This window comes from Fukomys damarensis, unplaced genomic scaffold (genome assembly GCF_012274545.1).
Source record: "Fukomys damarensis isolate Sample0158 unplaced genomic scaffold, DMR_v1.0_HiC HiC_scaffold_39, whole genome shotgun sequence".
Classification (NCBI taxonomy): Eukaryota; Metazoa; Chordata; class Mammalia; order Rodentia; family Bathyergidae; genus Fukomys; species Fukomys damarensis.
Genome location: NW_022900951.1, coordinates 26,836,169 through 26,852,842, shown reverse-complemented (window position 1 = coordinate 26,852,842; position 16,674 = coordinate 26,836,169). Strand labels below are relative to the sequence as shown.

General features: G+C 37.6%; 1 protein-coding gene across 12 annotated transcripts in view; it reads left to right on the top strand.

The window, feature by feature from the left end:
• Dmd (dystrophin) overlaps positions 1–16,674 on the top strand; it is a 2,130,457-nt gene that overhangs the window by 1,994,361 nt on the left and 119,422 nt on the right. For all 12 annotated transcript variants that reach the window (XM_033760401.1, XM_033760400.1, XM_033760399.1 and 9 more), the window contains one exon: positions 3,967–4,028. In XM_033760401.1, coding sequence (XP_033616292.1) covers positions 3,967–4,028 — 62 coding nt within the window. The remainder of the gene's footprint in view (positions 1–3,966; positions 4,029–16,674) is intronic.

Below are 16,674 nucleotides of genomic sequence, written 5' to 3'. Positions count from 1 at the left end.
AGAGATATTATATATTTTAATTTGCCTCGGGTCTCACATAAAAGAAAAAAAAGATCATTGTGGTTTGCACAAATAAAAAATAGAGAAATCTTAGCTTGAAGATTGCTCAGAGAGGGATATCTGATAACAGGTTTTGACCAGCAGGGTAAAAAAAAAGAGATTAGGAGGAGCATTTAAAGGATGACTTATGAAGCTGGTCTCTGCATTAATGTACAGACAGACTTGTGCTCCATGTTGAACATCATTGTCCTCAGGGAGGCCATCAAAAGTGTAAACAGGTTTCTGAATCCTTTTTGGTAAGAAAAAAAAAAAAAAAAAAAGATTAGGAGGAGCATTTAAAGGATGACTTATGAAGCTGGTCTCTGCATTAATGTACAGACAGACTTGTGCTCCATGTTGAACATCATTGTCCTCAGGGAGGCCATCAAAAGTGTAAACAGGTTTCTGAATTTCCTTTTTGGTTGGACGAGGTATAGGGGGAGTGGGTTTCCAAGGTGGAAAGTGAAGTGCGCTTAGTATTTTTCTATATTGTCTGCATATTCTAGGTAAATGTGAGCTGCTTCTCATGGAGTTTCTGAGAATTCTCTCCTGTGTTTTCGAAGATAGACATAGAGTACTTAATAGTACAGCCGTAAAATCTGCAGTGATCAAAAGCAAAAAGAAAAAAAAAAGCTGTTCGTCCTGTAAGGTAGAATATGTATTAGTTATGCAGATTTGTACTTATTATTTCATCCCATTCACATTGATCTTTCCTGTCTATTTTTAAGGGGTTAAATACATACAAGTAAGGCTTTGGATTCACCACAGGTAGAAAACACCCACTTACAGTGAAGTGAATATGTGCTTCATCATATAGTCAGCAAAAAATTGAAGTCCTTTCAGCTGTGTTGCCATTTATTTACCGTTAAATGTTTAAAAGATTATTTTTCGACTTCTGAGAATTAGTCACACCCTTTTTTCTTTTTTCTTTGTACTTGTGTTCACTTCTTTCACTTAGTACTGGTTTGCAGCTGAAGTGAAACTAAGACTGCAAAGGTGAAATCTAAATCTGTTTTTGTAGTTATTTTGCATCACTTAAAAATAAAAAGGTTTGTATTAGGGGAAGAAGGTGAAAGAAGGTTGGCATTTGGAATAACTGAGGCATTTATTTATTTGTTATTCAGACTCCCCAGAATCACAACTAATAAGGAGAAGAGTGCTGGTACAAGGATTAGTATGTTTTTTTTTTTTAATGGGGGCTCGAACTGCTTGCAAAGCAGGCAGCAGAACCACTGAGTTAAATCCCCCGCCCAAGGACTAGTATCTTAATATACAAATAAGTGAAGGGGATTGGGAGCTGACAATTTCTTCTGTCTTGCAGTAAAGGAAATTGCAGTTTTATTAGGACTGATGGATCCAAAATAATTTCTAAAAATACTTTTCATAAATTTTAAATTGCAACATGAAATCTTTACAAAGATAAAAATGTAGTATGTCAACAGTGATGTCATTTTTGTCCGGAGGTGAGAAGGTGGTGAAACCTCCATTAACTCGTTTTTTTGTTGTTTGTTTGTTTATTGCAACATTTTAGGTATACAATACAGTTACATTCATCATTGGGATCTTGTACCTTTACATTCCTCCCCTCCCCCTTACAAACACTTTATTTCCATGTTTTCATTTTCTCCTATTTTTTTCTTTTCCCTTATTACCTTTCCCCTACCTCCATTAACACTTTATGGGTTCTTCTGTAAATTGTATGCACGTTTCTCGTTCCATTCCCAGCTGCATTTGGTACAAGTTTGTTTCTTTGCCGTGTACCTCTGATTTGAGGTTCATTCCAGATGCTGGCTTTTTAGGATGATTCCCTGTCTCTGTCTGGCCAGGTTTATAAGCTCAGCCAGATGGTTTTCTGAAGATCCGCTGAAGATGCTACAGTCCTCCAAATGTCCTGGAGATGGGATCGTGTTACTGCGCAGTGTGCCTAGTCCATTTGGGCACAGGTGCTTTTCCTCTATTCTGCCTTCCTCGCTCTGCACCTGTGTATGGAATTGGTACCCAATCACTCTCTGAGCTAAAAAACACCCAAGCAATACTTTTTCCGTGTAACTGCAAGCTGCAGCCTTCTTGTGCTGTGCATATAAAGTACCAGTCCTGCCTACCTATTCTAAGGATCATAAACTGGCTCTCTCATGAGGGTTTCCTAAAACCCTCTAAAGCCTGGGTCACATCTCCTGCTTCCATGTCACTCAGTTCAATTCCCTCAACTCACAAGCCCCTGTTGGCACACCTCGAATGTGAATTTTCTCTGCGAAGTAAAACAGAAATGAACATATTTGGAAGAGAGCAAGACAGGCCTTCACACATGAACATTTTCTTACAAATTGATTTCACTAGCCTTTGCCAATCAGTCACTGAATGGTAAATATCTCAGCAATAGTCTTTGAAAAGGTATCGTTTGATAATTGCCATATGTCATTGAGAGAGTTCTACTTATATTTATCAAACTAATTTAAATGTTTCTCTTTTTATCTCTCTGTGGTTTTTTTTTTTTTTTTTTTTTTTTTTTTTTTTTTTGGTATCGGTGATTGAATTCAGGACCTTGCACTTGCAAGGCAGGTGGCAGAACCCCTGAGCTAAATCCCCAGCCCTTAGTTTATATTTTTAAAACCAAGGTAGTATATGGTTAAGTGTTGTTTTTGCTCTCTAGGAAGGGTCTTTCTTAGGTTTGACTCATTTTCCTGCTGTTGGAACCACAACTGTAATATAATCAAGTAATACAGGGTTTGCTTTTAATGGACTGTAATTTGGGGGCCACATGATAACAAAACCAACCACAGATTGAACACCACAAGGTTCCAGTTAATTCCCTATGTCATCTAATCCTTTAACTCTCTGAGATGAGTAGGCTTGCCCCAAATTTCATAGCCAGTAGGTCGCAGAGTCCTAAAATTCAAAACCTATGCTAAGGCCATTTGATATTGTTGCCTCAACAAATGCCTCTATTTTGCATGAGGCCTTTGCACTTTTCTGGTCCCCTTGAATTGCCCAAGTGTAAGTGATTTCTCCATTCTCCAAACTCCCTCCAAGATTATGAATAGGCTCCGCATAGAAGTACTGAATATTACTCAAAGCTGTATTTTACTTTATGAAAGCCCATCATGTAATCCCCTAAAACTGGAAATACAATGCTATGGTGATTTATGTAGATGGGCCAAAGTAAGGAAAAGTATACATAGTTATCTCTCCTGGGTTTATTCCTGTAATTGAATGAGGAACAAAGGTGTTTTGTTCCTTTTGTGGAAGGAGCTGATAGCAGGCAACTACACTTCAAGAAATGGAGTAGAACTGTGAATGCTTCATTCAGGCCCAAGTAAATATAGGAAGGTAGAGTGATACAGAGACTACTGAGTTAAAAAGACATTTTGAAAGTAATGGCAAGAAGGAAGGTATGAGGTATGAGTCAGGTGCTGGATCTACCTGAAACTGAAATGGGAGACAGGGGTCACAGATATGATATCTGAATATGGAGAAGAAAGAGCAATGGAACAGGGTCTGGGCAGTGAAAGCACATGAGAAGTGAGATGATTTATAGCTGTGGAAATAATGTTCTGTATCTCTTTTGACAGAATCAAATAACAATTGTCCGTGTCCTTTCTGTATAATATACATTGGTTGGGTGAACAAATCTTGATTTTCAATTATTGATTATACAACAAGGCCAGTTTATTATAGCAGAAGTGCACTCCATTTGTGTGTACAAAAAAGAGACAAATTCTGTGACGAAATACTATTCACGTTGCTTTTCTCTTTGTAAATGAAGTCAGTAAGTGGCCTCTGCTTGGACGATAAAGTCTTCACTACTCATTGAAAGTCCTGGGAATTGAAGATGCCAAAGGATTGGAAAATAAACCATGTTGTTTTTATTTTCCTTATTGTGTGGCCCCTTGTAAATTCTAAAGTCTCTCTTTATATTTTACATTTCAGCCATGAGACCCAAACAACTTGCTGGGACCATCCCAAAATGACAGAGCTCTACCAGTCTTTAGGTAAGGATCTGACCATGTTCTCGCAAGATTAAATGACATACGACTTTCTGTATTATGTGGTTTGTAAGTCATTTGTTGCATAAACATATTTCCAGATTATTTTAAGGGTAAAAGCAATGGCACCTTTCTATTCAAAATTGACGATCAGCTTTCTCCCCCTGCCCAGAGACCTGGTAGTAATAACTTTTAGAGTTTACCTGGCTCCTATAAATCCAACATACTTAAAGGTCTTGTTAGTTTTATTTGCTGCCTAACAGGATGGAGAAACACTTGTAATTTAAGCTGCTTTTTTCCCCCACCAAAAGGTATTTTTTTGAAGTTATTCTTAATGATTTCTTCTCCGTGAAAATAAGACAATGTTTTTGCCAAATCACAAATATTGTGTCAAATAATTCTGCCATCCTGCCGGTTCTCACAGCTCCTAAGTCCTGTCAGGTTGTGAGTGTGATCATTTAAATAATCTCTTTACTATGGCTTGCCTGGTGTCACTGCAAGAGTCTGATGGGTTGTTTTCCTCTCATAACTTAGAATTTTTTAGACAGGCTCGCAGCATACAAATAAGGGGAAAACACCAATCTCATTAACATTCCATGGTTCATTCTGTCCTTTTAGCTTCGTAGGGAATAATCTGAAATGTATTTCTTACATTGTGGCTAGTTTTTTTTCTTCTTACTTTTTTTAAATTCAAAAAGTCATATCTTCTCTACTTTTTAAAGTGTGTTTTTGTGAATGGACATGTTTTTTTATTAGAATACATGACATGGATCACTTTGGGTTTAAAATTACATTATAAAGTCCATGGGAGTTGGGATACATAAGTGTGTGTGTGTGTGTGTGTGTGTGTGTGTGTGTGTGTTTTCTTCTAGAAAACCTAAGAAATACATAAAACGAGAAAGGAAATAATATCTATAATTCTCCTAGCCAAAGATACCCAACATAGCTCAAGTAATAATAGGTCATTTCAGTGTATCAGTAAGCACTGTAAACTTTTTAAACTTTAAATTTAATTGAAGTCAGTTAATCTTTGAGCATGATGTTTTCAGCTCCTACAGAATGTATTTTGGCTTATGAGACTGGACTATTTATACTACAGGTGGAAAATGTGGATGCTTATATTTTGACAAATAAGAGAATAAAGGTTTTGTATGAGGTCAGCAGCACTGATGTTGGGTGACCTGATATTTCTGGCCCAGTCTTCTCAGGACCTCTGAGTTTCAAGAGAAACTAGATATCTGTCATCAAAGGGCTGATGTCAAGTGGCCTAGAAGCCTCTAGATTATAACCTATAGTTTATAGAGATCTAGCCTACTGATAACATTTTCTACTCTCATCACCAATCTCTAGTTGTACTATTGTAATATACTATTTTATTTTAAAGTCATTGTTATAGAATTCGCACTTGTTCATTTTTTAAAAATTTAAAATGTAGACAAGGCTGAGGATGTAGTTAGTAGTAGAGTGCTTGCCTTATCTACATCTGGCCCTGGGTTTGATCCCTAGCAACACCAAAAAAAAAAAAAGGCAGAAATGTACATGTGCACGTACACATGCACAAGCCAAGTAACAAAAGAGAAGAAAAAACAAGTCATCCATAAACCATCCCTTAGAGTTATATGTTTGGTCATCTAGTATCTTAAAAAATTACTTTCCAAAGCATATTTCCAATGTGGCATGGTGGTACATGCCTTGTAATCCTAGCATCTGACAGGCCAAGGCAGGAGGATTGGAAGTTTGAGCCCAGCCTGAGCAATTTAGCAAGATCTTATCTCAAATACAAAAATATTTTTTCTTTTAAGAGGTGGACATGGTGGTACATGCCTGTAATTCCAGCATTCAGGAGGCTGAAGCAGGAGGATCACCATGAGTTCAACATCAGCCTGAACTACATAGTGAGACCCTGTCTCAAAAAAAAAAATAACAGCAACAAAAAAACATTTTTAAGGGGTAGGGATGTACCCCTGCGAAGGACCTGGGTTCAATCAGTGCCAAAAAACCCAAACAACTCTATATAGCCATATTACAAGTATGAATATGAGATATAGGTGATTTCACACAACTGTAATCCCAGCTGCTGGTGAAGCTGAACAGAAGGATCCAAGGCCAGCCTCACCCTATCTCAAGATAAAATTTTAGTGATAGAGAGTTGGGATGGAGCTTAATGGTATACAGTGCTTGCCTAGCATGCGTGAGGCCCTGGGTTGGTCATCAGTACTACTAAGAAAAAAAAGCCTAAATTGAGCCATTCTATTTTATAATGTGCTTTTCTCACCTAGGAAGAACATAGCCATGTTTCCATTTGATTGCATATTATTCACTAACATTCACTTTTAATTAGTATGTAATGAGAAATTACAAACATGGTTGATAAGATGCTAATTATAGACTGTCAGTATATAGATGTTTGCACCTTCAGTGGGAATTAAATACATTTAATCATTATACTTCTAAAATTTTCTTAGTGGTTTGGATGCAGTGGTAAACTCAGAGCTGATAATCTGGCATGGCTTGTGACCTGGGACAAATCAGTCCATTTTGAAAGATGATGGAATTTTACAGTTTCAGGGTATGTGACAGTTCATGTACTGCAACTTCCTCTTTCATTAAACCAACTTTAGTGAGGTTTAATTTGCATATAGTAAATGTAACCCTGTAAATGTGTGATTAATTCCAGCCTTCTTTGAGCTTGTCGGTAGCCTAATAACAAACATCTTGCAAACGAAACAGGTGTTCCTATTTGCTATTCAGCTTTTAGAACTAGTATTTCCAGTATTTTTGTTAAAATCATATTTTCCTTTTATCCAAATGCTGACTCATAGTATCTCTCATTTGTTGAGGGCTGGCTTTTATGCTACACGTGTGACATGCCAGCAGTCTACCTACATAGTGGGTTGTGTCAACATTCACATATCTGTCGGGTCAGTGAAAACATGTTCAGAGAGGTATCCATCAGGGCAGCATAGCTATGTGGATCGGGGCTGCATAGCTATCTGTGAGGCTGCAGTAGTAGTATTCCTCACCCCACGCTGGGTAATGGGGATCAAGCCCAGGGTTGCTTTACCACTGAGATACATCCCAAGCCTTTTTTATTTTTCTATTTTGAGACACAGCCTCACTAAGTTTCCCTGGTGTGTATCAAACTTCTGATCCTCCTGTCTCAGCCTCCAAGAGTGCTGGGATTACAGGCATGAGCCACCAACACGGCTTTACACCAGGACTTGACCCTGGTCTTTTTGTTAGTGTTTTCCCCAATCTCATTGATTTTATTCACTCAGCAAAGTGTGTCCACACTGGTTACTACATACCTACTATGAAAGTGTACAAAGTGGTGGTTTTACCTAGGAGTAGAAAGTTCCCTGAGTGGTACAGCATTTCTGGAACAAAGAAATGTGTAGTGTTTCTAGAAATGGCATGATAAGTTCCTAGACGCCAGCTATTCCTATTATCGCTGTTGACCAGCACCTGTGAAATGAATGGCTTTGTTATATCCTCATCTCTTGAGATGACCCACAAGAATAAATGCCAGCCTTGCTCTTTGCCTGCCCAAATTATAATGCTTCAAAATTGCAATAGAACATTACTGGATGAAGAGAAACTTTCATTTTCATTTTTACTTATTGGCTTCTATTTTTCTCCTTTGAGAGGCATCTCTAGATCTAAATTGCAATTTTGAGCTGGATGGAATGGTTGAAGCCTTCACCTGCCCTTGGTCCATGAAAGTGCATAGGGTGCTATGGTTTGGTGTGGCAGATGTTTTAGGCCATATGTAGCTCACTCTCCTAAGAGAACTGAACATTCATATTGTGTGGTGACATGCTGAAAATATGAAGATGTTGCTTATGCCCTCTCTGGCCCCCTCTGCAGACATTTCTGCTGTGGAAGCGAATGGTTGGCCATGAGCTTCAGTGTTAAATGTTTCCCAAGTCTGCCTACTTCTGTGGTGGTTTCTATTCTCAAATTTGCCCACATCTCCCGGGAAGCTCAGTCAACACTCGCATATGTCACCTGCCTTAACCTGTGCAAGCATTTAAGTATTTCCTGCTCCGGATCTGGGCAGTTTAGGATTATCAGTCAGAAGCGTTTTGTAAGGACTGAAAATTAGCATGTGACTATCAACTGAAGAGAGAATATAATCTTACTTGAAATATTAATATTGGAGATCCCTAGGTAACAAATTCTAAATGTTTTTCATTCTTTTTGTCCAGATTTTTTAAAAATAATGAGCTTATATTATTTAAAATCAAGTATTTAGTGAAGGTGTTTCTTCATCAGTGCCCATATCCCTTTCTGTGGTGGCCCTACAGCTGCAACACCTTAACCTATGAAAACCTGACAAGAAAACAAAAGTGCGTGAGGCATGGTAGCACACAACTATAATCCCGGCATTCTGGGAAGCTGAGGCAGGAGGATCCCAAGTTTGAGCTCAGCCTGGATAATTTAGGGACTTAGACCTCATCTCAAAACTTACAAAAAAAAGGACACTGCCAGCCTCTCACATGACTATTTTCATTAAAAAAATTGTATGAAAAGTTAGTAATTATTCTCAATAGTTCTAAAATGCCTTTTTAGAGTGGATTTTCATCAAACGTTAGAAATATTGGTGTTTTCCCTTATTTTTAGGCTGTGCACCTATACAAAAACATTCCAGGTTTCCAGGGAAAAATAGGGTCAGGCTCCGATCCAAGCAAAGCAATTCTAGTAAAGAAATAATTTTAAGTGTTCATGGTAACAGTCTCACATGTTAGGAATTTGAGACTCCAGAAAATGTTTATACTTTAACAGTTTTGCAAAAACATTGTCTTACATTTTCACCCAGAAGAGATGATGAATAACTTCAAAACCCTTTTCTTTTTGGCATTTTTATGACTATCCCCATTAATCATGAATAGTGGAAAATAGTAGGAGTTTGAATGGGACATAAAAATCGAAGTATCCTATATCTATTTTTTGTAGGCCTTACTAGTATCTTTCTCTATAAAATGGAAGAATTGAATAAAAATGTGTAATAAGTTTGTTTTTCTCCTACTTTAGACTAAGGATGGGGCAGATTATTTTGAAAACTTGCTGTGATCTTAGTTTTTCAAGAGAAACCTTTCAGCTGACTCTGCAGACAAAGGGATTTCTAAAAGTTTAATCATTCCTATTTTTAAAAATGCACATTCGAGGAAAACAAGGAACCGGAAAAGATCATGCCACCCATCCATGTCCTATGGGCTGGTGTTGAGAGAGTGTATTCTTCATGGTTTCTTAGAAGTAATAATATGTTGGATTCATGATGTGAATTTCAGCTTTCTATCAGCATTTTTATAGCTATAATAGACTGTAGTTGTAATAAGTTATCTTGGTGATTTAAAATCTAAAACTCTTTAAGACTACAAAAGACATTTGCAAAATCGGTAGGTGTTATGTGGTAATTACTTTGGAATTTTGAAATACTAATGTGATATCGATTTATATGAAGTACAATTACATGATTAAAAGCCTGTCTTTTTCTCACAACTGATGTTTAGTTCCATGAGAATATCACTGCAATATTAAGAAAATATTTTTAAAAGCCTTCCCTCCTCTCGAAAGCACTTGTCTACCATGTTTGAAGCCCCAGGTTGAATACCTGGTACCACAAGAGAAACAAATAAAAAAAAAGCTCGTCCCTCAATGCACACATAATATGTGTCACTTAAAAATACTGTTAGAAAGTAAATTTTAGTCCGCCTTATTGGGCGTATATTAATTATACTCATAAGAAAATCTTTACACGCCCCCCCATGGTGCCTTTGTAAAGTACAAGATGAGTTGTTTTATATTAGTGGTACCAACAATACAGCAGAGGATTAGCCATGTACCAAGGAGAGATACCTAAGTTAAAAAAAGGATAATGTGGAGAGAATCACTTAAGTTTCAGAGGGTCAACTGACTTTATTTCAGTTTATTAAAATCTAGATGCACTGTAGGTTTTGATGTTTTTTATCCCAATTTTCTTTTCCTCCATAGAAGTCCTTTGGAGCATCAGTTTTTACTCTCAGGATATTAGTTCTCTTTTCATGAAGGTATAGTAGGACCTAGAATGTCTTTTCTGTTACCCAAGTTCTGGAACCTGTTATCCAGCATGGTGCTTACTCAAATGATAGATGAGTTCTCAAGTTTCAAAGATGGACTGGCAAGTGTTGTAGGAATTGTTATTATTAGATTCATGTCTGTAGCCTCCAAAGAGCTTCAGGACATTAAAATGAAGGCTCAGTCTTAGGATATGATGGAGCTGAAGTTGGCTCTTTAGCAGTCTTAGTTAAGAGGAATATTTGAGTCCTAGTTACGTTGAGAGGCTCTGAGCTTCAAGATACATGAATACCATTATTTATTAAGTAATTATACAGCTTGGGCTATAGCTGAATTCTGGAGCATGTACAAGGCCCTGGATTCAATCCCCAGCACAAGTAATCACAACAACAATAAAAAAGCACTAGCTGCAAAGATAGAAACACTGCCATAGAAATCCGTGTACCCCTAATTTAGTTTGGTCAAGAGGAAGGGATATCATAAATGTTTGTTCATTCTCTTTTGATAGGCTTTCTACATTCCATTAAGTATTTCCTCCTGAGGATGCTCTTAGATTAGAAACTGCAGGATTCTGAAAGACTATGAATTTCTTTTGCATTAGGCCTTTGTCCTAATGCTTTTCTCAGCATATTTTGTAAACTGTTAAGCTGCTCAAAATTTAGCTTTCCTTGCCTTTTGCCTCTAGTTCCTTTGGTATTGCTAAGAGTTAAAATCTCTTCCTGCCTTCTTCCTTCTGCCCCAGTGCCATAAACTAGAAAGGATATCTAGATCTAAATCCCAAACTGGGTGTGACCTTCAGCTACTCCCTTACTTTCTCTGAGTCTTAATGTTCTGGTCACATTGGGCAGTGATCTTCGATTTCTAAATGTCTGGTTTTTATTTAACTCCTGGCTAGAGTAAGGCTAGGTTGTATGAATGTATTTGGCCTAGCTCCCAAATTTCTTTGTCACCACTAGCCTGGAGGGAAAGAATAATAGGATAATCATATTTGTAATAATTACACATTCAGCCAGGTGTGGTGGTGCACATCTACAATCCCAGCACTCTGGGGGGCTAAGACAGCAGGACTGCAAGTTTGAGCCCAGCCTTGGCAACTGAGTGACTTGATGAGACCCTGTCTCAAAATAAAAAATTAGAAGGGGCTAGAGATGTAGTTCAACTTTAAGGCCTCAGGTTCAATCCTCAGTACAGGGGGAAAAAAAAACCTTCCATTTGTGCAGCACTAACCACATGTAACCCCTTCACAGCTATAAATTAGCTGGCATGTGATCTGGATTTTTAAAAGTCAGTTTCATTTTGGGGTCTTCTGCTCTGTCATCCCCTTGAGTGTCCTTCCTGCTCTTAATTTAGAAAAAATGTTGCTATCGTTGTCAGTAGATAGGGCACCTATTTTCTTCTCTGCTTTTGAACTTCAGCACACTGAGGCTCAACACTTGATTTGATGCATTCATACTGACACGGGAAGAAGACAAGTAAGCAAGTCCAGAACACACATTTTTATGGCTCCTAGTTCACTGTTCTCAAAGGAATATCCATTACTCCTAGTGTGATTTATAAAACTGCTTTATTAGCATAATGAAGCTGTGCAATCCTTTATTCCATAGCTGACAAACCTAGCACAGGAGATTTACTCAGATTTGCAAAATAGAATATGTAAGACCTTAAAGCTGTCAGAGATGGTCTGTCTTTACTTCTACTCTCCGACTTATAAAAGAAAAAAGAAATAATCAGCCCTTTTAGCATTGGTTAGGATCAATTGATTTTTCCTATTTATGAAATAAAAATGTTATTTCCAAATCAAAATCTGTGGCATTTTAATGAAAAAAATCATATTGTAGCATTATTTATGGTGCAAATAACTTGATTTAAAGCTTCTGATTGAAGAACATAAATAAACAAATCTTTCTGATTTGGATCTCCCAAAGCTTATTTCAGAAGGAAACTCAGAATTGTCTCTCAGACTTTGACTAGTTTACAATTTAACAGAGCTAATGGGGCCAGGGTTTTGGCTCAGTGGTTCCACCGCCTGCCTCACAAGTGCAAGGTCCTGAGTTCGATCCCTGGTACCAAAAAAGAGAAAAGAAAAAAAATTTAACAGAGCTGCCAAGTTGAAATTTACTTGATCCAAATAAGAGAAACATTAAGGATATACCTGCAGCTGGGAGAAAAGTGCTAGATCCGTACAATTTTATGTAGCTGGGTCTGCAGAAGATGATTTTTACACACGGAAAAAAAGGCATCTAAAAACGTGTCTGCTCTTATTCAGACATTTCTAATATTTCTTTTATAAGCACACAAGTCTGATTACCTCTGTATGTCTCCTGGGAGCTGCAATTTTGCTGGAAAGAGATTCAGAACAGTCAGAACACTCACATAAAATAGATAGTGACTTTTAAAGTCCATTCCCTCCACAGTAGTAATAAAATGACCTAAAAATATTCTTAAAGGCTCTCTTATGACATAGTGGATGAATCATTAGCCTATTTATGAATTGGCGATATTCTGTGACAGTGTTTCAGAATTTGCGATTCCAGAAAGTCTTGATTGCTTGCATAACTGCAGGGAAGTCCCTGTGCCACTTCATAAATTGTAGCTTAGGTTATTAGGAAAAATGTTATATGTATGTGTTTGTGTGTTGTGCATGCACTGACATGTTTATATATTTACATAAATATTTTTGTCAAGTAGCATGTCTGGTTAGAAAGTGATCAGTTAATGTATTTTGTTTTCTGGTCCTTTAACAAGCAGGTCACTTTTGGAGTAGGGCTTCACAAACAGGTACATGGCAGTTTTTGTTGTTGTTCTCAACATTCGGTATATCACAGACTTGTAGGTGGTCCTACTGAGACTGACGGCACTCACGGGACATGTAACACTGTAAAAGTTCGGCACTGGACCTGGTCTGTACCCAGTTCCATGAGATGAACCCTTTGATCATGCATTTGGATGTCATGGCAGGGAAAAGTTTCGGTAAAGTTGCATAATATACCCTTAGTTTCTGTCGTCCTTCAAAGGGCCATATTTTGAGTTTCACTGTTCCAGAGCACGTAATTTCTGAAAGTATGTATAAATAGAAACTCAAGTCAAGTAACCATGGCTGGGGGCACTTTTAAACCAAACAGGAACACCTGAGAAATGTTATGAGATTTCATGTTTTGCTAGTCAAGTTCAGGCAAAAGAAGGATCTATTTTCCTTCCCATTTTGCAGCTATCCTTAGTAATTATTTTAGAGGCCAAAACATAGAGATAGATCATCCCATTACAGGAAAGGATCAAGGATTAGGTATTGGTGTCCTTCCTGCCTACTTTAGTGCCTCTGACGCCCTTGATAGTTAAAGTTGATGTGATATATTTCAAATACAAGTTTGTTTTGTTGGCTGTATAAACTACGGCCTTTGTACTTTTTATATTTATTATATGATGATTCACGGGGGGAGCTAATTGATTATACTATGACTTGTAGAAGCAAAATAATTCATTGACTTCAAAGCCATGGATTTAAAATCTGGTTCTGCCACCAGTTCTCTGTGGCCAAAGAGGAAGCTGCTCACAATTTTGAACTTCAGTTTCCTGATTTACTAAGTAGTTATGATGATACGTTCCTTGGGGCTTATCGTTGAGGACTAAAGATAGTGTTTGCATAATGACAGAATATCTAACATAGTTATTGCTGAAGGAATTAGAATTCCTATTAATAACAATTATTCTTATGAGGTATTATTATTATTATCATATACTAGTATCCCTCCCTTATTCACAAAAAATCTGTTGGGTTCCTGAATTGAAATGCCACATGTTCAGATGGTAAGACATTCAGGCTTTGGCCTTCAAGTCTGGCACTCAAGGAGCCGCTTCATTTTCTTACAGTCTTTTCCTTCTTAATAAAGCTACTAAATATCCCTGGATCCCACTGGATCCTAACTTCAGGCAAACATGTACTCACTTTAATTTGTAATGCAATAGAGTAATGAATTTTCTACTGTGTTGCTTACCCACTCTCAGTTCTAAAATTATATCGCATTTAGGATAGAAAAGAATACAGACCTTAACCTTCAACTGTCAATGTAAATGACTTTATCAGTATTTTATATATGTGTTCAGAACCTTACAGCTCTTTGTATTCCTTTAAAATCTTAAAAGTTTAAATTAATTACGAAATCATATAGATGTAAATCATAAAAAAACTGGTAGAGCAACATACCCAATAATTCAAAGAATGGAGAAAGCCTGTGACAGAATGTGCGGGCTGGGCATGGTGGCACATGCCTGAAATCACAGCCCTCGGGATCTCCACAATTTTGAGGCCTGCCAGGGCTACATAGTGAGTTCAAGGCCAACTGAAACTACATAGCAAGACCTTGTTTCAAAAAGCGAAATAGACCAAAAGAAAAAAATGTGACCTTTAGAAAAATGCATAAATACCTCATAAATGGTGGTGGTAACCATTATGGTAGAGGAGTGAGTAGGAGAATGGCTAGAGAAGTAAGAAGAGATGAGACTAAAAAGCTTTTATGATGTATAGAGGGTTTTGATGCTGAAAATTTTGACTTGGAAAATGTTATCAGTGAGGGTCTAGTCCGAACATAGAAACAACTCTAATTATTTCAAACAGGGAATTTAATGAAGGGATTTGCTTGCTCAAGGATGGGAGAGCTAAGGAGCCAGGTAGATAAGCCTGAAGTCTTTGTTATGCCTAGGGCTACAGGGCCAGTGGGAAGACAGGGTGTGGTCAAACCCCAGATGCCAGGGCCATTTGTCTGGAGCCAGGCCCCTGAAGGCAGGAGCTGATGGGAGGGACCACACTTTGGCTGGAGGTAGAGTGAGAAAGGGAGGAATACCTAGACCTCTCCTCTCCTTCTGGCCTCCAGGCTTTTGCAGTGACCCCTACTGGCCACACTTGCCTGGAATCCTCCTGCTCTCTAATAAGGAGTAGATCAGGTAGAGGACCAAGGATGGATCTGAGAAGCAGCAGCAAGTGACTGAAATCCAGGAGACCTCCTAGATGGTGACGCAACCAACTATCTGTTCCCAACACAGGAATAGGAAACATTCGAAGCCTGAAAAGCTTCATTGGACGTTCTGAGTTTGAGGTGATGTGGGTAAAGTGCCGGTAGGACATACTAGGTTTAAAGAAAACTAACCTCAATACTGGAAAAAGAAATCCAGACACTAAGGATAATCTCCCCTGCATTTGATTATAGGAATTGCACTGTTTATCCTTATTGATGCTCAGGCCTGTCAAGAATAAATAATGAACTTCTTTAAAGCAAGAATTGCCTTCTTCATTTCTGTCTCCAGTGCAGGGTTTATGGTCGCCTCTGAATAAACAAATATTCTCTGGATGAGGTGCACAGTGTAGTACAAAGGAGAACATTTTCACTAGGGAAGAAGACAAACACCACTCAAGAATACGGAAGGATGTAGATGATGTTTTCGTAAAACAGATTATTAAACTGGCAAAATACAACTCTTGGAGGGCCGGAGTTCTCTCCAGAAAGTAAAAGATAGACCCTCCTAGTAATAAAAATAGGGGGATATCTATTAAGTTGAAGATTTTATTGACAGTTTGCTCTCTTAGCAAAACCAAGCAAACTGCTCTTCTGGAATCAATATTGTACTAGAAGGAATAACTAATTCATAATTAAGGCAAAAGAAGACCCTTGGAAAAAAACGTCAGTGTGGATTTAGAATTCAAATGACAAAGGAAACACTGTGCATAAGTTGATGTGCTGATAGGCTCATTTATGCATTGGATTCTTGCTTCAGTAAACTTATTTAAGGGAGTCCCAAGCATTGTGAATCCTAAGTTCTAGGGCAGCAGGCTAGGAATATGAAGGAAAAGAGGCTTTTTGAAGGTATAAAAATTTAGTTTTGTTTTTCTTTGAACATTAAACTATGTACCATCAGTGCAGAAATTTTACAAGATGAAGTGTAAGAAGAAAATGAAAATCACCTCACATCTCAACCTCCAGAAATAGCATCCAGTACATTTTAGAGGATTGCTTCCAGTCCTTTCTCCTGTGCATTTTTATGTCATTGGGATAGTGTTTTGGTCATAGTGTTGCATCCTACTTTATTTACCAAATATTATACCTCTTGTCTTATTCTTAACAATTTTTCAGTGCTGTTATTTGTCCTAAGTTGCATTTTACAAGGTTTCCAAGTTTAGAAAATGAATTTGTAACAAAGAAAAACGTAAATTTGTGTTGAATTCATGGTAATAAGTCTTGAAGATTTTAGAGGCTTGTTACTTAAAGGTTTCTGAGAAGAAAGCCAAGGAAAAGTGTTAGAATGCTTTCTAACAAGCTACTTATTTATAAGTGATGTTACAGGGTAAAGCCAGGGTGGGCAGAAGAGTCCATTATCTGAAGGTTGCCTTATACTATGATAAAAATGGTTTATGAATTTAGGTGAAGAAGTTTATGCCGTAAATACTTTAATGGGTAAAATAAATAGGTCGGAAAGTGATAAGGCAGCTAGCTATCCCTGAAAAATTTCAACACTATGGGAAAATCTTTATGCTTTTTACTTAGCAACCCAAGTTTAGGAAGAAACTCAACTTTATGATGAGTTTCTGTAAGTTTTGGTTTTTCTA